At 38.6% G+C, this 24,962-nt stretch overlaps 1 protein-coding gene across 1 annotated transcript in view; it reads right to left on the bottom strand.

Moving 5' to 3' along the window:
* The window catches only part of GFPT1 (glutamine--fructose-6-phosphate transaminase 1), a 54,103-nt gene that overhangs the window by 15,109 nt on the left and 14,032 nt on the right, over positions 1-24,962 (bottom strand). The window contains exons 4-12 of the mRNA XM_047068640.1: positions 21,836-21,961; positions 18,559-18,617; positions 16,454-16,588; positions 14,249-14,310; positions 13,579-13,658; positions 9,968-10,073; positions 7,882-8,045; positions 6,898-6,993; positions 1,726-1,823 (exon numbers count right to left, since the gene is read on the bottom strand). Coding sequence (XP_046924596.1) covers positions 1,726-1,823; positions 6,898-6,993; positions 7,882-8,045; positions 9,968-10,073; positions 13,579-13,658; positions 14,249-14,310; positions 16,454-16,588; positions 18,559-18,617; positions 21,836-21,961 — 926 coding nt within the window. The remainder of the gene's footprint in view (positions 1-1,725; positions 1,824-6,897; positions 6,994-7,881; positions 8,046-9,967; positions 10,074-13,578; positions 13,659-14,248; positions 14,311-16,453; positions 16,589-18,558; positions 18,618-21,835; positions 21,962-24,962) is intronic.

Raw genomic sequence — 24,962 nt, forward strand, 5'->3', positions numbered from 1 at the left:
CACACATCTTGGATGCAGAATTTCAGCTTCCCAAAAATTAACTCAAAATGAATTAAAGATTAAACGTAAGGCCTGAAACCATGAACTTCCAAGAAAAAAACACAGGAACAAAGTTCCTTGACATGAGTCTTGGTGATGATTTCTTGGATATGACACCTAAACCACAAAAAGCTAGTTAAAAAGTAAACAAGTGGGATTATATCCAACCAAAAAGCTTCTGCATGGCAAAAGAAACCATCAACAAAGTGAAAAGTATACTACAGAATAAGAAAAAAATATTTGCAAACCAGGTATGTGAAAGGGACTAATATCTAAAATATATAAAGAACTCATAAAACTCAACTGCAAAAAAATTAAATAACCCAATTAAAAAACGGGCAAAGGACCTGAACAGACATTTTCCCCCTTGTGCATTGTTGGTGGGATTGTAAACTGGTACAGCCACCATGGAAAACACTATGGACGATCCTCAAAGAGGGAAAAATAGAACTACCATATGATCCAGTAATTCTACTTCTGGGAATATATCCAAAGGTAAGGAAAACATTAACTTGAAAGGATATCTGCACCCCCCTGTTCACAGCAACATTATTTACAAAAGCCAAGACATGGAAACAACCTAAGTGTCCATCAATTATTGAATGGATAAAGAAGTTGTGATACACACACACACACACACACACACACACACAAACAAACAGCAATACTATTCAGCTATGAAAAACGAGGAAATCCTACCACTTGTGACAACATGGATGCACCCTGCAGGCATTATGCTAAGTGAAATAAGTATCACAAAGAAAAACAAATACTGTATGATTTACTTATATGTGGAATCTAAAATAAGTAAGAAAATGAATAGTAAAAATAAATTCATTAAAAAAAAAAAAAAAAGGATCAGACCTGTGGTTACCAGAGGTAGGGGTGCGGAGAGGGGGAACTGGAAGAAGATGGTAAAAGGTACAAACTGCCAGTTTTGTACTGGCAAAAAAAAGCACTAATGATGTAATGTACAACATGATGACTACAAGAAACACTGCTGTACAAGATATACAGGAAAGCTGTTAAGAGAGTAAATCCTAAGAGTTCTCAGCACAGAGAAAAATCTCTTTCTATATTCTTTTCTTATGGTATCTCTATGAGAAGATGGATGTTAACTGAACCTTCCGTGGTAATCATTTCAAAGTATACCTAAGTCGAACCATCATGCTATACATCTTGAACTTATACAATGATGTATGTCAATTATTTCTGAATAGAACTGGAATGCATTTTCTAAGTAAAATTTTTTAAAAATTTACCTTCCAAAGTAATTAAAGAACAAAGTCTGACAAAAAGAAGACTTTCTTTGTTTGCAGAAATGTGCCTACCAAGTAAGATCCTGTTGAGGCTCAACACATTACCAGCCATCTGTCTGAGTCAAGAAAATAATAATAAGCAAAACCTAACGACTGCTCCTACAGAAGTTTTTCTTACAGAAAACCTTTCCGACCCTTGGCCTTCCATGAAGTCACTGCAGGTGGTCTACCTGGATATCTAAGGACCTTTCTAAAGCGAATCTTCCGTTGATAAATAATTCCAAGCAGCTGTTAACATTTCTGCCCCGAATGCCTCCTGATTTTGGTCTTGACAACATAATATAACAAAGCATAATTTTACATGGTGTGTTACAGATACCTTTTAATATCCAACATCAAACAGTGAAAATCTTAAGAATCCACTTACTGCTACACCAGCATGATAACTTGTCCCACAAGCAATAAGAATCAAACGCCGACACCTCTGGATCTCCTTAATGTGATCCTTCAAACCGCCCAAATTCACTGAAATAAAAGTTTGTGTATATAATTATTTAGGAAAGAACCATATTGAAATAGGTAATCACTTTTCATGCGTGTCCACAGCCAATCTGGGAACAACACTACCATTTTAAAGAATTTCCACGCCTCTTGGGAAGCACAGTTCTGTATGGTTTTTCAAATGAAATTAAATAGGTCACAACTTAACTGTCTCCCCCAAACTTATAACTAACCTCACCCCTCCGGGATCCCACACACTTCTGGTTTTATCACACTCTACCCTGTTTGGTCATTTTTCCATTCCTCTCTTCAGATTAAAATTTCTCTCAAAGGCAAAAACCACAGGACACAGATGAGATCGCTAGATGGTGATGGCTGGGGTGGGGAAGGAGCTGGCCACAAAGGGGCATGAGAAGGTTTCTAGGGTGATGGAACCATGCTTCATCTTGATGGCTGTAGAGGTTATGGTTACGATCATGTTGTGGAAGTTTGTCAAAACTCAGAATTATACACCAAAAATGGTTAATTTTATTATATCTACTTATATCTCTTTAAGCTACCTGGGAAAACAGTTACATTAGTTTCCCACACAAACAGTGCTCCCACCCAGAACAGTGCACTGAACACAATATAAAACCCTCCCCTTTCAGTCCTTCCCATCTCAGTAAATGCCACCCCCAAGCACCCAATGGCAGTGCCCCTCGACTGCCCCTATCCATCCTCACATCCATCCCCAGCAGGTCCTGTGAGCACACCTTCAAAAGGAGCCTCTAATACCATCATGTGGTCTAACATCTCTGCCCCAGACAAGAGCAATGCTTTCCTAACTCTCTCTTCTATCCCCACCTCCCAGAGCCTGTTCTCCACACACAGAATAAAACCACCTTGTAGAGTGATTCTTTAAAACCATAAAGTGATCTCAAAACCTTCCAATGAGTCTGTCCTCTTTCTGTCCTATAGCTATTTATGTGTTCTTCTAAGGGCTTCTTGTGTTAGAAATACTTCAACCAAAAGCTACTTTTCTACCTATGAGAAATTTTCATTCAACGTCCACTCCATTATTCAACTAATATTTCCTGAGCACCCCCCAAGTGAATTTGCTACCCAAGATACTGTGGCTACCAGAGTTCAGGGCAGTTCAGGGGATGGCTGAGAAGACAGACCTGCACACCACCGGGCAGCATCCTCTGCGTCTGACATTTTTTTCTGCACACTTTTTTCTACCCTACTTGGACATAATGTAAAACCAAGGCATAGGTTTTGCTTTTTATTTCTCTGAATAACTTTATGTTTTCCTTTTTAAATTTCAGTACTGAGAGGGTGTATTATATTTCTCCATTTAAAAAAAAATCAGAAAATTGGAAAATAAAATAAAACCACAAAAAGCTTCAGCAGCTTCCCAAGTAACTTGGAATAAAATCTAAACTCCTTATTATGGCTTCAAGTGCCCACATGTCCCGTCTCCTGCTTAACTCTGACCTCATCTCCTAGTACTTTCCCTCCTACCCTGGCCGCTGCAGCCAGACTGGCCTCCTCGTGGCTTCTGCACTAGACAAAGGTTCGTGCACCTCTGCCTGCAGAATTCTTCCACAGACCTCGGCATGTATCGGAAAGGTCTGGGAAGAAAGCAGACAATATCAAGAGGTTGTGTTCAGGTCATCCAACAGCAACAGTGTGAAGATGACTCAGTATAAAAGCAGAAAGACTACCAGGGAGACTTGTATTCCAGATGACCAATGACAGGGAAATAAGATGGTAAGATCAGCTGCCTGACAACTCGTTCCCTAAAAACTAGCAAATTCCCTGCTGGCTGACGGAGGTTTGAGGTAGTTCTGGAAGGAGTCATCCAAGGTCTGAATGGATGATGCTTTCGAGAGAAGCCTAATTCTGGTAACGTAGGCCATGCTACCAGAAGCAGTAAGAGTGCCTGGAGGACCGGAGCAGGGATGGAGCATTTCAAGATCACCACTGGACACCGAATCCTAGTCCGGCTCCAAAACGGACCAGCAATGTGACCTTTGGCAAGACACTCAAACTGACAGAGCCTCAATTTCCTTGCCTTAATAAAAAAAAAAAAGTTAACAGCTATCCTGTTTGTATTACAGAACTTTTATGAGGAACATAACATTGAGAAGAGTGCTTTTTAAAATCATGAACTTCTCAGGGGCGCCTGGGTGGCTCAGTCGGTTAAGCGTCCGACTTCAGCCCGGGTCACGATCTCGCGGTCCGTGAGTTCGAGCCCCGCGTCGGGCTCTGGGCTGAAGGCTCAGAGCCTGAAGCCTGCTTCCGATTCTGTGTCTCCCTCTCTCTCTGCCCCTCCCCCGTTCATGCTCTGTCTCTATCTCAAAAATAAATAAACGCTGGGGCGCCTGGGTGGCACAGTCGGTTAAGCGTCCAACTTCAGCCAGGTCACGATCTCGCGGTCCGTGAGTTCGAGCCCCGCGTCAGGCTCTGGGCTGATGGCTCGGAGCCTGGAGCCTGTTTCCGATTCTGTGTCTCCCTCTCTCTCTGCCCCTCCCCCGTTCATGCTCTGTCTCTCTCTGTCCCAAAAATAAACATTGAAAAAAAATTAAAATAAATAAATAAATAAACGTTAAAAAATAAATAAATAAAATCATGAACTTCTCAAAGTTTATCTCACTGTCTTCCTTTATGAATTAAATCTTTTCCCCGATCTTCCTTCCATAAATACCATAAGGCTGTCCTTACTGCGACACTCCCAGTCCTTCCAGTGCAACCACCTTTAACAGCCCCACACTGGCAGACGCAGCTCCCGTTTCTCCCCTCTCCTTCCCCTCGCTTCACCCTGGATGGAACAACACCTGAACTGGTGACTGCTTTTCGGCCTCTCGTCCCTCCAGTGCACACTGCAGACTGGTACCCAGTTCAATCCAGTGAAGCTCTATCACCCTGGTTTCTAAGCCTCCTGCTAGCTCTACAACTTCTACACGAGGCGGTCCCCCTGCACCTCCCACTTTAGAGCATTCCAGGACCCCCTTGGCAGCTCCTCCCACCTTCTTTCCCAGACTTAATGTTCCTTACTCTGCTTCAAGTGTTAGATGTGGACAACTGGACTACACGTTATTCCGCCAACAGCTTGCTGATGGTTTTCCACTATCTCCCCTTCAGCTAATCCTGTTCTTTCCAACTGCAAGGCTCCCACGTCATCTCCACCTATTTAAACCTTTCAGATCTTTCAAACTCATGCCTGCCTGCTTCATGAGGCCTTCCCTGGCCCCAAAGCCCCTAGCCACAGACTGATTCATTCTCTACTCCTAATTCAACATTAAACTTTGTTTCTAATGCCAGGTATCATATTTACCTTTCTTTAAATACTTATATATTCACTCCGCTTCTAGATTTATAAAAACCTTGAAGAGGAGACCATATTAGAAATAATTTCCCTATAGTCCCTGTTATGTTCAGCATGGTGTCCTGAACACAGATGTTGAGTTTATAATTCAGCTTCAACAAATCTCTCCTGTTGAGAAAGTCTGATGCTGCCCAGAAAAAATAAAAAAATAAAAAAATAAAAAAATAAAAAAATACAGAGACAGCATTTACTCAGAGAATTCAATCAATTAACAGGACACAGCATAAAGAAGACACTTAAGGGGCGCCTGGGTGGCTCAGTCGGTTAAGCGTCCGACTTCAGCTCAGGTCACGATCTCACGGTCTGTGAGTTCGAGCCCTGCGTCGGGCTCTGGGCTGATGGCTCAGAGCCTGGAGCCTGCTTCCGATTCTGTGTCTCCCTCTCTCTCTGCCCCTCCCCCATTCATGCTCTGTCTCTAAAATAAATAAACGTTAAAAAAAAAAAATTAAAAAAAAAAAGAAGACACTTAATACCCTCCATATGACACACGGATTTGGTAACAGATCTTTTGCACACTAGCTATTATTTCTCAAAAACTAATTAATGCTAAGAAGCTTAGCCCAGTTGGCTTGTTAAACTGTTTACTAAACTGTCATGATGAATGAGCGGTGTTCCAAAAATGTGATTTCACAATAAACAGTTTATCTTCTGACCACAGAGAGTCCATCTCAAACTCATCTATGCAAGGTGTGCACACTCGTGTGACACAAGGTCCAGACAGAGTGTCCAGAAATACGACCAGAGTGGCACTCTCAGCTCTATCTTAAACAGGCAGGAAGGTACAGGTTTTCTCAAAAGGCATTAAGCAGACACCCGGAAAACCTGTGAGGAAGTTCACACCTTCACTCATCTAGAAACTGGTAAGAGAAAATCTAGGCTGAGCACATACATGTAAGCTTCCCAATGAGAGGAGAACCAGTGCCCAGAACAGTCCTTGGTATATAGCAAGTGCCCATTAAAGGTTTTCTGAAGTGGAAAGAAGTTCAGTGTTTTTAATTATACACTAGAGGACTCCCCCCGCCCCAGGAAAATCACCCTAATACTCTTTTAACTGACAACTTTCAAATGTGACTTTCCAGCCATTTGTTTTTACATTTTTTATAACCACCTTATTGAGATGTCACATACCATAACATCTCCCTTTTAAAGTGTACAAATAGTGGGTTTTAGTATATTCCCAGTTGTGCAACCATCACCACTACCTAATTTTAGAACATTTCATCACCTGCCCCAAACCCCATCCCCATTAGCAGTCATTCTCCACCCCCTCCCTTCAGCCTCTGGCAACCATTAGTTATTATCTCCCCTGTTTTATTGTGGTAAAACACACAGAACATAAATTTAACATTTTAACATTTTTTAAGGATTCAGTTTAGAGGCATTAAGCACATTCACACTGTTGTGCAACCATCACCGCCATCCATCTCCAGAACTTTTTCATCTTCCCAAACTGGAACTCTGTACGCATTAAATAATAACTCCCTCTTTGTCCACTCTCCCTGCCCCTGGTAACCACTAATCTACCACCTGTCTCTATGAATCTGACTATTCTAGGTATATCTCCTATCAGTGGAATAATACACTGAAGGACTTTTGAAGGATGATTGGACTCCACTGATGGCTGTAGTCACAGTTTTCTATAAAGCTATAAAGGACAATGAACTTTCAGGCTGCCAATGTCAAGCCCCACAGAAGACCCCGAAATAATAACTCGCATGTAGTTACCAGTATAGTCGTCAAAGTTGACTCTTCCTCTCATCGTGTTTACGACGGACTCTGGCTGCTCAAAAATTTCCTTCTGCATAAATGAACTGAAGTTGCCTAACGTAATATAAATTACATCATTAAAATAACAAATTTGTACACAACTAAAAGTCTGCCTCCTGTAACATCATCTTAGTAAATGAAAAGAGGGCTCATGCATTAGAGTACAATATTCACATAGACATTTTACCCTATGTGAAGAAAAATAAGCAAGTAAGGAGGAAAACTCACTTTATTAACTTCATACCTAAAATATGCAGTGAGAGCAAAACAGGGAGTGGGAAGCTTAAGTTTTAGAGTCAGATCTAGGTTTAAATCATGGTTCTATCCTTTACCACATAAATGGCTCTGGGGAAATTCTTTATAGTAAGAATAGCAACTACTTCACAGCATTGTCATGTGGATTAATATAGGAAAGACCTGACATATAGCAGTTATGCAATAAACATTAGCATTTATCCCACCTCGACCCCATGACAAAGGAGGAGAATAAAAACCACGATGGCAATAATCATTAACAGTTAACAAGAGCAAACAGTACGTAGGGCTCACTAAGCATGTCAGGCACTGTTCTGAAGGCTTTACATAAACTAATCCTCAAAACAACCTTAACAAGGTAGGTCCTATTTTCCTCCTTCTGTAAAAGAGAAAACTGAAGCACAGAGAGAATAAGAGAGGAATAAAGAACAGAACACAAACTATGCTTATGAAGTATCTTAAAAATATCAAGAACCATTTCAATGACCAATCCGTGTTTTTACCATCAAAAACAACAAACCATGAATTAGTTTGAAGGACAACTACTTTAAGACCAGCAGATAATTTTCCAAAGAAACATCCCTTTCCCTGGTGTTATCCCCTCACTCATCATGTGGAAGGTTTCAGTCAACACCGTGTCTCCTTCCCATTAAGAACACCAAGCTATAACACGACAAAAACTTTCACCCTTCATGATCTGCTGGAGTTCCATCTGGAGGGTTTGCACAGCTCGTCCAGGGTGATCTCCTGCAGTTCGTTTAATTCGATGGATAGAAAGACGGCCGTCCACCACCGCTGCAACATCATCATCTTCAAGAAAGATGACGCGATTGGTATGTTCTATGACAGCACTATAAAATGTTCAAGGAGATAATACAATCAACAATCAAGGATGATTATTACAAATAAAACTATCATCAAGACACAGAAACCATGGTTAAAATATAAACCTATCATCCTGGAGTATCTTTGTTAACTTTCTGGTTACCAAGGCCATTCCCTATAGGGCAGTGGGCAGTTAACTAGGGACAATGAATAAAAGGATCTCTGTGCAACACCCTAAACCAAATTAAATTAGATCAGATCAGAAAGCATGGCTATTTCTTCCTCATTCTATCACCAAATCCTCCAATTTTAACTCCTAAATATTTTTCAAAGCTTCTATGTCCACCACCACAAACCAGTTCAAGCTACCATCAGCTCTTGGCTAGACCATAGGAACCTGCTAACTTATCCAACCACATGCCCTCTAATCTCCCTCCATCTGTTTTCCATTTCTGCCAAAATGAATGTCAAAAGGCAACTCCAACCAAGATTTCTCCCTCACCCAACAAAACACTTGATGGCTTCCCTTTGGCTCTTCAGAAAACCACAAAGCACAAAGCATGACCCCACTTTCTTCTCCAGCCTCCACTCCCACCAAACTTCCTCTCTCTATGCCAGCCACACTGCTATCCATCCTGAGTTCTCACATACTGATCAATTCACAGAAAGTGAATGTTCTTTCCTCTACCTCTTCACCTAATCAACTACTAATATGTTTTTATCTCTCAAGTGTCATTCCCTTAGAGAAATTTACCCATAGGAGTGTAAGTCACCCTGGTATAGGCATTCTGTAGCTCTTGTCACAGGTGGAATTCTACACTTGTGTGACTGATTAAAATTTGTCTCCTCCAATAAGAAAGAGCTCCTTAAGGACAAGTTGTGTGTGTGTGTGTGTGTGTGTGTGTGTGTGTGTGTGTGTGTGTGTGTTTAAGGATTATTTTATTTTATTTATTTATTTTTATTTTCTTTTATTTTTTGAATATCTCCACCCCCAACATAGGACTCAAACTCACAAACCCGAGATCTGGAGTCGAATGCTCCACCGAATGAGCCAGCCAGGCACCCATGGGACAAGTATATTTTTATTTTTACTCACCATTATCTCCTAAGCCTACCACATGGCTTTGCTCAGAGTGTTCAATATGAGTGTCTGAGCGAACGACAAAAGGATAAGCTTCTGCAATTTCTAGTTTAAGCCATAACTGTCAAGTCTGACCAACCTACTTAATGACAACAATGAAGCATCCCAGCACTAACTAACCACCTGCAAAAATTAGGCAACAGTGAAGCCTGTTCCCCCACTGAGACAATGCATTCCCGGCATGATCTAACCTGCGACCTATCTCATCGTTAGATCCCCTTAGGGCACAACAAATGACTCCAAATAGTTGTTGGCAATGTGAACAATTCTGCTTTATCCTCATGACTATTAGTATTCCGTTTATAAATGCATCTAAGCATCCCACAGTATTTTTCACTCAAAATGTCTTAGTCTAGTACTATTTCTTTTATAAAAGTGATTACAATCCGTATTACTTCTGAATTAAAAAGGTGAGTGTCCTTATTGGACTAAAACTACAGCGGTTTAGCAACTATACTGTAACTGGTGGGACACTAACCCATTCTATTCTAAATTCCAACCTAAAATCTCTCCTCCCTGTAAGACCTGGCTAAGGCTCCAAAAAGAAGACGAAAAATATACAAGATATCAGTTAATATGCTAGAACAAGTCTCAAGTACTGTTATCTTTTCTTGGAAAACTGACCTACATGCTTTGAATTAAGAGAAAAAATTTTCTTAGGACGCCCATTTCTAAAAAGGGCACCTATATTTCCCTAATTGACAAAATTCTCTTACACAGCATAACGAGATATATACAAAATGACTTCTGGTTTCTATAACATGAAAAGTTTTGCTAAGATTCTCTGAATCAAGGAAGGAAGTTCACCTTGCATCAGATGCAAAGTAATATTCCACTGCTTTTTCTTCAACAGGGAAAAGGCAAGTTGTGCTGTCCACACGAGAGAGATTACAGCTTCCTTTCTTGTCCTTCCCTAGAGCACAGAGGTAACACAATCAGCAAACATGTAGATCATGGCCAATATAGAAATACACATAATTTTCTTCAAAATCAACAAAAAAACATAGCAACACAAAATAATTTCAGCAATTTAAAAATGCTAGGTAGGTCACCTTATTTCCATGCAATAAGCCAACAAGAACAGACAAAAAGTGTAGAGTGAAATAGCAACTATCAAAGAGAGCGTGGCAGATAAGTGTTACATTACAAATGTTTTAACTATTTCTTTTCCAGGTAAAAGGCAAATAATTCACTAATATCACTAACTCTTTTTTTTAAATCAAAAGTATATATAGGCCTAATCTTAATTTAACCTTATACATAACTTGACAGAATACATATAAGTTTGTGTACCTAAACTTATCATAAAAATTACATTAAAAATGTCAAAATTATGCAATGAAAAATAAAGTGAAGACTAGTGGCATACTAATTTTTTACTATCTGATAACAAAACTTCTCTAGGTTTTAAAAGTCAGCATAACAAATCAGGTTGCAGTCTACACTAATTCTGATTTTAAAACAAAGATACTTAAAACTCTCTAACCATGGTATACCATATATAGCACCTACTGCTAAGGACTGGAAATATTATAAAACCAGAATCTCTTCTTTCTTAAAATTGGATTTTCTTACATTTCTTGTAAGTCAGGATAAAATACGATCCTTCTGCAATAATAATATACTTTTTTTTAAGAGATACAAGTTTATTGAATACACTAAAAAGGACCAGTGGGCAGGACAGCAAAGGAGAGACTAGCTGCCTGCAATAATATCCTTTTAAATCTAGAACTTTAGAATTATGGCATCTCTACTTAACATGTCAAGTCGTGAATGAATTTTTTTTCCTTTTTGCCCATTCGCAACTAAAGTCAAAACTGGAAAGCAAAGTGAAGTCTGACACATTAGAAAGACATTTTTTAAAAATCACATAAATTAAAATCTATATTAATGTCAGAGAGACAAAAAAGCACCTTTACCTGAGATCAGGACATACCAGACCTTATAACCTACGGACACAACGGCCAGAGGACACTATAAATATACCTGCAAAAATTCATATTGTGTCTGTCGTCTAAAATGCATGTCTATAAAAGACTTGCTTATAATTATTCTTAGAAATGCACATCCAGGAGCGCCTGGGTGTTCAGTCAGTTAAGCATCCAACTCTTGGTTTCGGCTCAGGTCGTGATCTTGTGGTTTCGTGGGTTCAAGCCCCACATCAGGCTCTGCACTGGCAGCATGGAGCCTGCTTGAGATTCTTTCTCTCCCTCTCTCTCTGCCTCTCCCCAACTCGTGTTCTCTCTCAAAAAATAAACTTAAAAAAAATTTTGTAAAAATGTACACCCAAAGTTCTCCACAATCCATGCTTATTTGGTGTGTTTCAGACATGAAAATAAAACAGCCCTTTCCATCCAAATTCAACAGCAAAAAGATATTACACTTTAAAAAATACGTGTAAGGTGACATCCTAGAAAAAGTAATGCTACAGAAGGGTAAAGCAGATTGGTGTTTGCCAAGGGCTGGGAATGGGAACAAGGAAGGGCTGGCTACTGAGCTACAGCTGGAGGGAACTTTCAGAGGACAGGATTGCTCTATCCTTTGATTGTGGTGGTTATACAGCCATTGGCACTTGACAAAACTCATGAAACTGCACATCAAAAAGAATGAATTTTACTGGTGTAAAAAAAGTGAATCAAAAAACACGCAGAAGGATAGCCCAGCACCTACATTTTCAAAATAAATACAACCAGTTTTGGTTATAAAATGCCCTAAAGGTATCAAGTTTCACTATACTCCTTCTCCAAATGTCATTCTTTGTGTGACAAGGCATATTTAATTATATTATTTAGAAGGATTTAAGATAGCATTGCCTATTTAAATGAAAAAAACATTTACCACTTGATACCTATACAACTGTTACAATCTATAAAATGTTTTGCCGTACAATTATCTCATCTGATTTGAGTGGCACACAATTATGACCATCCCCTTTATTTTGTCCGTTATTACACCTGGAGAAAATAGCAAAAGCCTACAAGCCATCCCGTGTTCTCCCCTTTACACAGCCTCTTCAATAAGAGGCTAAACTCTTTAAATGAAACTTTGCTGAGCCACACGTTATCTACATACTAGCAACCAGAGAAATAAAGGTCACTAAAATACAATGCCTGATCTTAAATAAAATGTCTCATGAGAAGTTTCTCATCTAACTTCTTAAGACCTTAGCCAATGTTTTTCCGTTATTTCTAAAAGCAGTCTAAGAAAATGTGCAAGATAATAACACAAAAGTAATGTATACAGGAGCAGGATTATTAACAGAAATCTGCAACTCTGGATCCAAAATTCTATACCCTCATTGGTAAACTAGTTTTTCTTCTGAAAAGAGAAGGAGAGGGAGGAGAATGTAAGAAGAAATCCTACCATTTCAAGGTCGAAGGCTATTTAAGGAAGTAATTTTCTGCTTTAGATAAAAAAGCTAAAGCAGCCACTATCTAAAGATGAAGAGGTTTAGAGTCCTTTGCTATTTTTTTTCAAGAAACCAAGAATTATACATTAATAATATGGGTTTCAATTTTCCGAATTTACCACTCCCTATCTTTTACATGGAAAGCTTTTAATAAGTAAATGAAAAGAGCATGCCATTTTGGGGGTCTAATTATATCAATAAAATGATCCATAGTTTGTATGGCTGAAAGTCCTATAAAAAAATAATAAACTTCAAACATAAACAATAAAAAAGACTCCAATTTCAAACAAAGCAATCAAGATGTTGAATATAAATCTAAAAGTAAAGTGTCATGCATAAAATAAAGACCATTTAAACATAATTTTATGAGAAGTTAGGATACAGTATTCAAATAACTACCACTGAATTCAATCTACAATAGCCTAACACACAATGCTCTTTTCTCAATGTAAGCATCTTACTTATAATAATGTATCTTACATGATTTCAACTTAAAACAAAAAAATAAATTTTATAATTTCAATCTCAGAAATTTTAAAGAAACATTATTAAAAGCAGTTTTCTAAATGCCAAAAGCAGACAGACAAAATATACTCTGCAAATTAGAAAAATGTCAAAATATGTTTCCCCATTAAAAAAAGCACATTTTTAGAGGCCCAGCACATTCATTCACTCCAAGAACAAAGAATTAGTAAAGAATGAACAAAAGAGGGTAAGATTCCTCCCCATCCATGCAGAGTGCATTTCCCACCTCTTTCTCCCTGTGATCCCCACCGTGTGAATTTTGATCCAATCTGAGTCCTAGCTAAAGATATACAACAGAAAAAAATTCTACTCGTCAGAGAAATTACAACAACAAATCCTTTTCATGTCTAGACAGAACTACATATACATATGTGTGGATCTAACCAAAGAGGCATTCATTTCAATTTAATGGAAACAATTCTTTATATCTACTGCACTCAATTTATACAGTTTCCTCATGGCATTATGTAAGATTAATTTTTACCTGTTCTGTAGAGAATCGGAATGTGATCAGTAGAGAGTTTATGTTCACTTCGTACACCAATCAAGAGAGGGCTACCTCGTCTGTTGGTGCAAAATTAAGACAGAATTAAGCCATTTTCATAAATAATGCAGTGATACAAATTTTAATGAGCCAACATTCTTCAAATAATGTTTAAACTATGCCTCCAGGCTCAACTTCAGGTATAACAAAAGCACAGCATAAACAGAATTTGCAAATATTAGGGCTTCTCACTGTTCTAAAAAGAACATCATGATCAGGCCTAAATATCCTGACAAAAGTAGTGATAGTACAATTCTCTAGGAATCTGTTTAGGATGTATGCTTCCAAAAAATAGGGAAAGTTAAAGTTGGGGGCCTGAAATTAGAGAATATTCAATATCCAAATTCACAAAGTAACCACAGTGTCCCACTAGAGACAAAAGGCCAGTTAAAAATGCCAAAATATATTTGCTTTGTGAAGGGGTTCTGTGAAATGGAAGAGTGGTGAAAAATGGATAGTGGTGAAAAATAAACATCGACATATGGCATGCAGATCTAGGAAAGGGCAAGTCTTTACAGTAAAGGTTAACCATCATGTACAGAGAATACACTTATAATTCAAATGTTTCAAAATGCATACAATCATTAGTCATTATTAAATCTGCATGTACCTTGTGCCAACTGCTTGGCCAGGAAAATGAACACTTTTAAATACCAGTGCAAAAGCACCCTCCTATAAAGAAAAAAAATACATTAGCGATATTTATTACAATCAATTACCAAAATGTGAAATGCCTAAAACATACTGGCTTCAGCACAGAAATTTTTTGTTCACATGCTGCTCTTTTTAAAGTTAAAAACAAGTCTAAATTTTAGGTAGACACTCATTCCTGAGCCTTGATGTATCCAAGACACTTTTTCACCAAGCCCACTCTTGAAATACACTCAGTAGATAGTAGCTCCAAAACAGACTATTACTTAAAACACTATTTTAACACACTGCCAACACTTTTCAATAGATACATCCTATCTCAGATGTTAGAGTGCAAAGAGGAGAGAATTAGAAAAGATCCCTAGCTCAATATCCAAAAACATTCTCTGGTCCAGTGATTTTATACCACTGTTAACCTCCATGCTTGTTGACCTTGTTACTAGAGATAAAAATATACACAACCACAATCATTAACATGCACACCATACCACTCCCTCAATCCAATCTCCTCAGGGACAGGACCTAAGGAATTCAGGAGTGAATAAAGGAACAGGAGGTAGGAGAGATAAGGGACCACCACAGAACACAAACTGGGTTATATAATGAATAGAAACAAGAAAAGGCTGGAAAGGCACAGTACTCTGTCTTGAGTAAAGAGAAGGAACAAGCCTCTATTTTCTCCATCTTCCTGACTCCTCCTTTTGTTGCAGACATCATAAGATTTGGGTAGAAGGAGGAAGTGAGGGCTGGACCTTCAGAGAAAAGTGAAGGGCTTTTAAATGAGAAAGCTGGAGTTATGAGTGGGGAGGACAGTAATCCCTATGCCTTTGGATTTTTGTGGGTCTCTGATATCCTTAATCTTTAACTAGGACAACTGAGACGGGATCAAAAAGAATGCCATTTTTTTTTTTTTCTTAAGCTGGGAAATACTTTTCTATAGTGTTACAAGGCCAAGGAAAAATCCCCATAAGGAAAAACACAGAATTGACTATACTGGCTCAGAGACATGCAGACATTATACCAGAACAGAGTGTGCATTTCACTGAAGCTACCCTTGTGCTAAGTTACTGACTGAGAAGAACATTTGAGTGAGTAGGAAGAAAGTGATGAACCCCTGAATGCATCTATTGTGTACACATTTGTGTGTGGTATCTATGGGTTCATGTGTTTTTAAATTTTTTTTTTCAACGTTTTTTTATTTATTTTTGGGACAGAGAGAGACAGAGCACGAACGGGGGAGGGGCAGAGAGAGAGGGAGACACAGAACCGGAAACAGGCTCCAGGCTCCGAGCCATTAGCCCAGAGCCTGACGCGGGGCTCGAACTCACGGACCGCGAGATCGTGACCTGGCCGAAGTCGGACGCCTAACCGACTGTGCCACCCAGGCGCCCCTGGGTTCATGTGTTTTTAGAAAACCTCTTTGATTTTGGATTATTTTTAATTCTCATGACACAAACTACTGAAAAAGTAGAGTTTTAAGTGTGTGGGAAGGGAGTGGTCAGTCAGAGTCTCTCGAAATTATTCAAGTTGAAGAGCACCTTCGGTGGCTCAGTCAGTTAAGTGTCTGACTTTTGATCTCGGCTCAGGACATGATCTCATGGTTCGTTGAGATCAAGCCCCATGTTGGGCTCTGCGATGACAGTGGAACCTGCTTGGGATTCTCTGTCTCCATTCTCTCTGTGCCTCTCTCTCTCTCAAAATAAATAAACTTTAAAAAAAAAACAAAAAACATTCTCAAGTTGAATAGTAATATATATATGGGAAATAAAAGCCAAAAATACTTAAGAAATTAGCACAGTTCCTGCTTATCTTAAGAGTTTGCGATAATGTTGGCGATAATCTTAAAAAGCATGGTTTAGGGGCGTCCAACTCTTGATTTTGGCTCAGGTCATGACCTCACCGTTTGTTGAGATAGAGCCCCGCATTGGGCTTTGTGCTCATAGCACAGAGCCTGCTTGGGATTCTCTTCCCTCTCTCTCTGTCCCTCTCCTGAGCTTACTCTCTCTCTCCTCGCTCTCTCAAAATAAATAAACAAATACATTTTTTAAAAAACTTAAAACTTATAGTTTAGGAGCACCTCACTGGATCAGTCTGTAGAGCATACGACTCTTGATCTAGGGATTATAGTTAAAGCCATCTTAAAGAAAAAAGTGTAGTTTAATACCAATTGTTGGATAACTCTCTCCACCAACGTAGTAAAACTGATATCTTGACTTTCCCGGTTGTCATACATGTACTTAACAAGCTTGGCAATTGTCTCTGTGTCTGTTTCAGATTCAAAATCATAGCCTTTGCTTTCCTGTAATTAGAAAGGAAAAAAATTGACACATTTAAGAAAATGTTCATGATATCCAAATCTTTTCTACAGAATTTTTTTCCTCAAAAATTTCACTTACCAACTTCTAATATTTTTTTTTCAAGTTCGATGACAAATATGGATTTTATTTATTATTTTTTTAAATCATATTTTCTTATTTTTATTTTTATTTTTTTTATATATATGAAATTTATTGACAAATTGGTTTCCATACAACACCCAGTGCTCATCCCAAAAGGTGCCCTCCTCAATACCCATCACCCACCCTCCCCCAACTTCTAATATTTTTTGACCACCATTTCCCATTATCCATTGTTCAAAATGAAGGTCACCATCTAAGTATAGCAAACCCAAAATAGTGAAGTATTTTGTGCAACTGAATATGTGCTTTTAATTATATACACTTATATATGCCACATATAAATTAAGAAAATTATAGGGGCACCCAGGTGGCCAGTTAAGCTTCCGACTCTTGATTTCGACTCAGGTCGTGATCTCACGGTTCATAAGACTGATCCCCACATCAGGCTCCACACTGTTAGATTCTCTTTCGATTTTCTCTCTCCCCCTGCTCCTGCTCTCTCAAAATAATTTTTGCGATTTTTTTTAAATTTTTTTTTTTAACGTTTATTTATTTTTGAGACAGAGAGAGACAGAGCATGAACAGGGGAGGGACAGAGAGAGAGGGAGACACAGAATCGGAAGCAGGCTCCAGGCTCTGTGCCATCAGCCCAGAGCCTGACGCGGGGCTCCAACTCACGGACTGCGAGATCATGACCTGAGGGGAAGTCGGACACTTAACCAACTGAGCCACCCAGGCGCCCCGAGATTTTAAATAATTAAATAATTTTAAATAATAACTTTAATTTTATATAATTAAATTTTAAATAATTAAAATATTTTGGAATATATAACACCCACAAAACAATAATTCCATAATGAATATAATGATTCTTTCTTGGGTAATGATACCACACTATCCAATACAATAGCCATTAGCTATATGTGGCTATTTAAACTAATTAAAATGAGGGGTGCATGGTGGCTCAGTCAACTGAGCTTCTGACTTTGGCTCAGGTCATGACCTCACAGTTCATGAGTTCCAGCCCCATGTAGGGCTCTGAGCTGACAGCTCAGAACTGCCCTCGGATACTCTGTCTCCCTCTCTACCCCTCCCTCCCTCGCTCTCTCTCTCTCTCTCTCTCCCTCAAAAATAAACATTAAAAAAAATTTTTTTAACTGATTAAAATGAAGTAACATTTTAAATTTGGATCTTCAGTCATACCAGCTCAATAACCACAAGTGGACAGTGGCTACTACATTGGATAGCTCAGATACAGGCTTCTAACACTGCAGAAAAGTTCAACTGGACAGCCCCAAGAGGCACTCATGAAGGTCATCATCATGAACAATATTATACAGTACATGGCTATTTAGGGCATAGAACCTTCATTTAATCTGTCCTAATTCTTCTTATATACCCTGAAGCTTTTAAAAATGCCAAACAATGGGGCACTTGGGTAGCTCAGTCGGTTAAGCATCTGACTTCGGTTCAGGTCATGATCTTACAGTTTGTGAGTTTGAGCCCTGTGTCGGGCTCTGTGCTGACAGCTCAAAACCTGGAGCCTGCTTCGCATTCTGTGTGTCTCTCTCTCTGCCCCTTCCCCTGTCTCTCGTGCTCTGTCTCTCTCTCTCTCTCTCTAAAATAAACACTGAAAAAAAATTAAAAAATAAAATAATTATTTTTAAAGTAATTATTTGTAAAGTAATTATTTGTCATTCACATAAGAAACAAAAATATTCCACTATCACAAAGAAAAGTCCAGTAAGCCACCAAACCCTTGTAGCCATCTTGGGAATTACTTGATCATACCGAGATGGTGCTGCTGCAGCCCCAACAAACAAACTCACTGCTCTCAAAGCCTGGTGTCTTTTCAAGTTACTTTACTTACCAAAAACTTTTTCAAGTCTTTGTAGTTGGTGATAATTCCATTGTGAATAACAATAAATTCTAAAAGAGATAAAAAGTATTGATGATAAAAAATTACAGGTCTAGTAAACACTATCAACAGCCACAACTATCAAGCCACAAGCTAGAATTCCAGGTGTAATCAAGTATCTTCTACTTTTCATTATCAGATTATCCTTGAGTAGATCAGCAGCATTATTTACGCGGTTTAGTGGAAGCACACGGTGCTAGAGAAGTGGATACAGAGTATCCAGTATAGAATATAATAAACTGGGGTCTAGAGACATCAATTTCATTTGTGGCTAAACTACTAATCTAATCCCACCCTAAGAAAGGGGTAAATTTACTGGGGTTTCTTCATTTGCAAAACAAAAAGGTGACCAATACAACTATTATTTTCGCTTCTTTGTTCATTCATTCTTCTGCATAAAAAATTCCTAAATTTAAAGAGAAAGACTTTCAAACTAAAACAATTACCTGATTTACATTAAATGAGCTTAAGAACTGAAGTTAAAGAATAAGAAAAACCAGCTATCCTGAGCACGGGGCCTGCTTGGGATTCATTCTTCCCCATTCTCCCCCAATCTGCCCCTCTCCCTGGCACATGCTCCTCTCTCTCTCTCTCTCTCTCTCTCTCTCTCTCAAAATAAAAATAAATTTTTAATTAAAAAAGAAAAAAGAAAGATCAGCTATCCAGATCTATAGTATTTTTCACTATTTCACTCAGACTATTGTCTGAGATCCAGACAATTCTTAAAATGTCAGATAAATTAATGTTAAAACAGCATTCCAAGATCAAATACATATGTGGCAGGATAATTTTCATCTTTTTGATTAGAGGAGCTGGCAATATTTATAGCCCTCAACAGTGTATGTAAAGACCACTAATATGGATTTTTATTTAAAATTCTTAAGAATTATTCTTTAAAATTAGAATACTGGGGCATCTGGCTGGCTCATTGCTAGAGCATGCGACTCTTGACCTCAGGGTCATGAGTTCAAGCTCCAAATTGGGCATGGAGGCTACTTAAAACAAAAAACAATTGTAAAATTAGAATACTAAATTATCAAAATGTTTTTAAATATACTTAAAGATCTGACATTTGGGGCTGATATTAAATGAGCTTGAATTAAATTAATTACAAATCAAATAATACACATTTTTCACTAGATTTTTAAGTGAAAAAAGATACCACCAAATGATACTACAAAAATAAATCTAAGAAAAACATTTTATTGCTGGAACACAGAATCATAAACAGCTGACTGCTAGATACAAAGCCCTAAAGCTCAAGCCCCACCTTGGGCTCTGTGCTGACAGCTCGGAGCCTAGAGCCTAGAGCCTGCTTCGGATTCTGTGTCTCCCTCTCTCTCTGCCCCTCCCCTGCTCATGCTCTCTCCCTCTCTCTCTCTCAGAAATAAAATAAACATTAAAAAAAAATTTTTTTAAAGACTAAAAAATGTGTTAAATGGTTATCTACAGATAAGGAATAAGGATGAGGAAACAGGATACAAATTAGACTTCTTTTAATATGACTTGTTTTGGGGTGCCTGGGTGGCTCAGTCGGTTGAGCGTCCGACTTCGGCTCAGGTCATGATCTCGCGGTCCATGAGTTCAAGCCCCGCATCAGGCTCTGTGCTGACTGCTCAGAGCCTGGAGCCTGTTTTAGATTCTGTGTCTCCCTCTCTCTCTGACCCTCCCCCATTCATGCTCTGTCTCTGTCTCAAAAATAAATAAACGTTAAAAAAAAAAAATTAAAAAAAAATATGACTTGTTTTATTGATATGACTTCAGAATTATGCACATAGTTCGAAATAAAATTAATTTTTAAAGATGGTCAATCCCTAAAAATTAAAATAAAACATATCAACATAATGTATCCGATTATACCACGACCACAGAGAATTATTCCAAGTGATTCGAAAACACAGTAATTTGATTATATATTTCTAAAGAGATACACTCTAAGGACAAAAATACTAACAAAAAATTAACAAAGAACAGTAAACATACTTACGGTGTTGGTATTAGGATTTCATTGTATGTAGATGACATAATAAATCAAATAAGTTATGTTGCAGGTGTTAAGAATGGAGTTTTTAGGTGTGATCGGAAGGAAATCTATCAGAGCAAGGAGGTCAAGTAACAACCTTCCAGCGTTGGATGTGAATGGGAAGTGTTAGTGTAATATTATGCCATGTTTTATCTTTAAACTTCTACATGCACGCACCCACCCACAGAGCTATGTCCACCTAAAAGGCCTAGGTGCATGAGCACTTCTAATAAGCACCTGGTTTCTAGTCTTTATATACCATTTTCACTAAAAGGAACTAAGGGTCCTTAGAGAAATGGCTGATTCCAAGTCTGGGGCAAAATTGGATGAACCTGAAACATCTCAACCTACCAGAAAATAACAAAGACTGTTAAGCCTACTGGTGTCATGTCTAAAGGACTCAGGAACCAACCTAAATTAGCTCCAAAGGCCAAAGATGGGAAAATTTGTACATCAATATACATTATTACTTCCGTGTTTTTAAAAAATGCAATATTTTAAATCTGAGTTTATAATAATAAAAAGAAACTCGTTTATCTTAGAACATGAGAACCACTTCATCTTTGAAAAATGGTAAAGTGAAAATATCAAATATTTATCCTGCCTCTCATATATAATCTGTAACTCTGGGTAACTAAGCAGTTGATATGGAGAAGTTTCTTTTTATAGAAGTATTTGAGATAAGTGAAAAATGAATGACAGTATTTGACTATCACCATTTTACAAATCCCTAAAGAAATAATTAATGTTGGCAATGATCTATGGCCACTAATACAAAGAGAAAAATGCCTAAACATTAAATTATATACCTCCACACGTAAATCAATACCATACCAATTTATAGTAAATAGAAGGGGCAGAGAAACATGTTAAATGACACTATGGGATGCATACAAATAGCAAGATCTAGACTGCAGGAAACTCTACAGGACAAACAACACAGTAAACTGCAAGGGAAAGGGAGAGAAAGGGAGAACTTCCAAAATAATCTGAGTGGAGGAATATAGAGAAATAGAACTGATTTTGTATTGATAAATGTTAAAGCTGGGTAACAGATACATCAGGTTCTACATACCGTCTACTTCTGATTATGTCCGAAACTTTCCAGATTTAAAAAAAATTAAAATAATGAAAACATAAGAGTCTTCATTCTCCCATTAGCCATCTCTCTATGATCATTCCAAAGCATGCAGAATGTGTTCATACCATTATTTTTATCAGAGCGCTGGGGATGGCTATTGACAGGATTGGGTTCTCCATGTGTTGCCCAACGGGTATGAGCTATTCCAAGGTGTACATCAAATTCTATATCCAAATCCATATCCTGTTGCTCTGAAGAATATAAAATGAAAAATTCCAATATTAAATCATGCTGTAGAGATAATGCTAGAATCTATATTTAAATATAATTATTACAGGACACCTGGGTGGCTCAGTTGGTTAAGCATCTAACTTCAGCTCAGGTCATGATCTCGAAGTCTGTGGGTTTGAGCCCTGCTTGGGCTCTGTGCTGACAGCTGAAGCCTGGAGCCTGCTTCAGATTCTGTGTCTCCCTCCCCTGCTTGTGCACTCACTCTCTCCCTCCCTCTCTATCTCTCAAAAACAAAGAAACATTGGGGCAGCTGGGTGGCTCAGTCAGTTAAGCGTCCAACTTTGGCTCAGGTCATGATATCACAGTCTGTGAGTTAGAGCCCCATGTCAGGCTCTGTGCTGACAGCTCAGAACCTGGAGCCTGCTTTGAATCCTGTGTCTCCCTCTCTCTCTCTGCCCCTCCCCCGCTCATGCTCAGTCTCTCTCTCACTCTCTCAAAAATACACATTAAAAAAAAATTTTTTTTTTAAAAAGAAGAGCAAACTGCTCAGAAGTCTCAAATAGAAAAGTCATGCATTTTACTTTAGCAGTCTTTGTGGTTTTTATACTGGCTAATCAGGAGTCCTTTTAAAACACAAATCTGATCAGGAAACAACGCTTAAAATCCTTGAACAGATTTCCATTGCTTAAAAAGTGGTCTGCATCCCTAGCTACCCATTTCAATCATCTTAAACCTGGTCACAGGGATTTATAAAAAGATCCTCAAATTCTAACATGGAACCAGAGAGCCATTTTCTCACAAGATAAAGTCCCAGTACCTTTCCATGGGATACAACACCCTTCACCATCTGGCCTCTACTTACCTTTACATTCTCATTCTCTCCACCCCTCTACAATTACACATCAAAGCTCTCAATACATCTTTTACAAATAACAACAGCTACCATTTACTGAGAACTTACTTGATGCTAGATACTAACAACTTCTCATCACTCTATCCCTATCAATATGACCCAAGCAACCACCAACCAAACTCCTTCAACAGAATTCTAACTGGTCTCCCGATGTCCAATTTTCCTTTGTACAATCTAGTCTGCACACTAACCAAAGTGACCCCGTTAAATCATGTCAATCCCCTATGCAAAATTTTCTGATGGTTTCCCATGGCATATGTAGTAAAATCCATCATTCTTAAGACCCCATATGACCTAGCCCTCAGTCACCTCTCCAGCTCATCTCGTGCCACTCTCCCCCTCACTGGCTAGCCCACTGACTTTCAGCCCACATTGAGTCTTTGCACTTGGTGTTCCTTCTGCCTAAAATCTCCCGCCTTCAGGCAATAATGTGGTCTCTGCTCAAATGTCACCTCTACTGTATTTTCTCCTCACAGCACCTATCACTACCTAACATTATATATTTGTTTGTTGTCTGGCCATCTCACTAGACAGTAAGTCCCACTGAGCCAAGGAGTCTGCCTATCTTGTTCTCCACTGTGTCATCAAGGCCTAGCACAATGGCTAGAATATAGTAAGCACTCAAGAAGCATTCATTTTGTTACTGAATCCTCACAATGCTCTATTAGGTACTACTGTCCCCATTCTATAAAGAAACTGAGGCTCTAAGAGGACAGAGAACCTGCCCTAGGTCATAGCTAATAGGAAGCAGAAACAGGATTGGAACCCAAGTCTGGATGACATCCAGAGGTAACAAATGTTAACATATAGCCATTCGTGCTTTACATCTCATGATGTAAAATGTAAAACAATCTTAAATTTTTATCACGTCCTAGAATAACAGCCTTCTTTTGCCACCAAATCTCACTGCCTTTACTATCGACACCATCTAATGACAGCACCTACTCTCTATGACAGTACTTACTCCTGTGTTTCAATTTTCTCATCTACAAAATGAAGATGATAGTTTTACCTGCTTCATGGGTTATACTAAGCACTAGTAAGGCACTCAGTGGAATGTCTGGGACACACCAATAATAAATGTTATCTATTACTATTGAAGTCAGAAGTTACTGATAACCAATCTAATGGCCTTTTCTGAAATGACTTCCTTTCTCTTTTGTCTTAACAGGTCAAAAACTGAAACTTGCTACAAGTAACAAGGTGAATACCATAAACATCCAAATACCCACCCCCAGAGTTAACAAATGTTAACGTCTAACCATTTGTGCTCTAGATTTTTTTAAGATCTAAAATGTAAAAAATGCAATTGGTGCCTCCTTTACGCCCTGGCCCCATCCCATTCCTCCCCAGGGAATTCTCAGGTTAATGGAGCACTTCTCCACCTGTGCCTTTGTACGTCTAATAGAGACAGTAACATGTGTCCACAAATGATAGTATTCTTTTGTTTTTTAAATGGTACTAACTTTACACATCTCTAAGGATGCTTTTGTCATTTTTTCACTCAACATTAGGTTCCCACAACCTATCCATGTTCCCATATGCAGAACCAGATCCAGTACACTCCTTTCAAAAGCTACACGTGTTCATTCACTATACCACATACAACTTAGTCTCCTGTTGTCTTACTGGTAGACATTTAGGTTGTTTCTCCATTTTGCTGCAATGAATCTTGTCCTATCTCCTTATCCATAGAGTTTCAAGTATACGCCCAAGAATGGAAGCACTTGGTCACAGGGTATAGGCATCTCCATTTAGATACTGCCAGCTTCCTCTCCAAAGTGATTTATCAGTTACAAATTCACCAGCAATGTCTGCAAGTTCCCAATCCTCCACTCTCTTTCTGACTTTCCTTCAGGAGGTGGCAAGTCTCAATATGCTGTTATACAAAAATGGTGATTCTGGTCACAATCTGCCTTCCAGCCTCCCACACTCAACTACCTATAATGTAGAATGAAAGGACCATTCCATCAAATTTGGCTTCCCTATTTCTTATCTTTGCCGACACTCTTCTATTCAGAAGGTCCTCCCTTCTCACCCTCTTTGCCCACATAGAATCAGTAGGCATTCCTTATACATCCCAAGTCTCTCCAACAGTGCCCAACTTC

The sequence above is a fragment of the Lynx rufus genome, unplaced genomic scaffold (assembly GCF_022079265.1).
Source record: "Lynx rufus isolate CCGP_SWC_20201006 ecotype Redwood Valley unplaced genomic scaffold, mLynRuf1.p SCAF_8, whole genome shotgun sequence".
Classification (NCBI taxonomy): domain Eukaryota; kingdom Metazoa; phylum Chordata; class Mammalia; order Carnivora; family Felidae; genus Lynx; species Lynx rufus.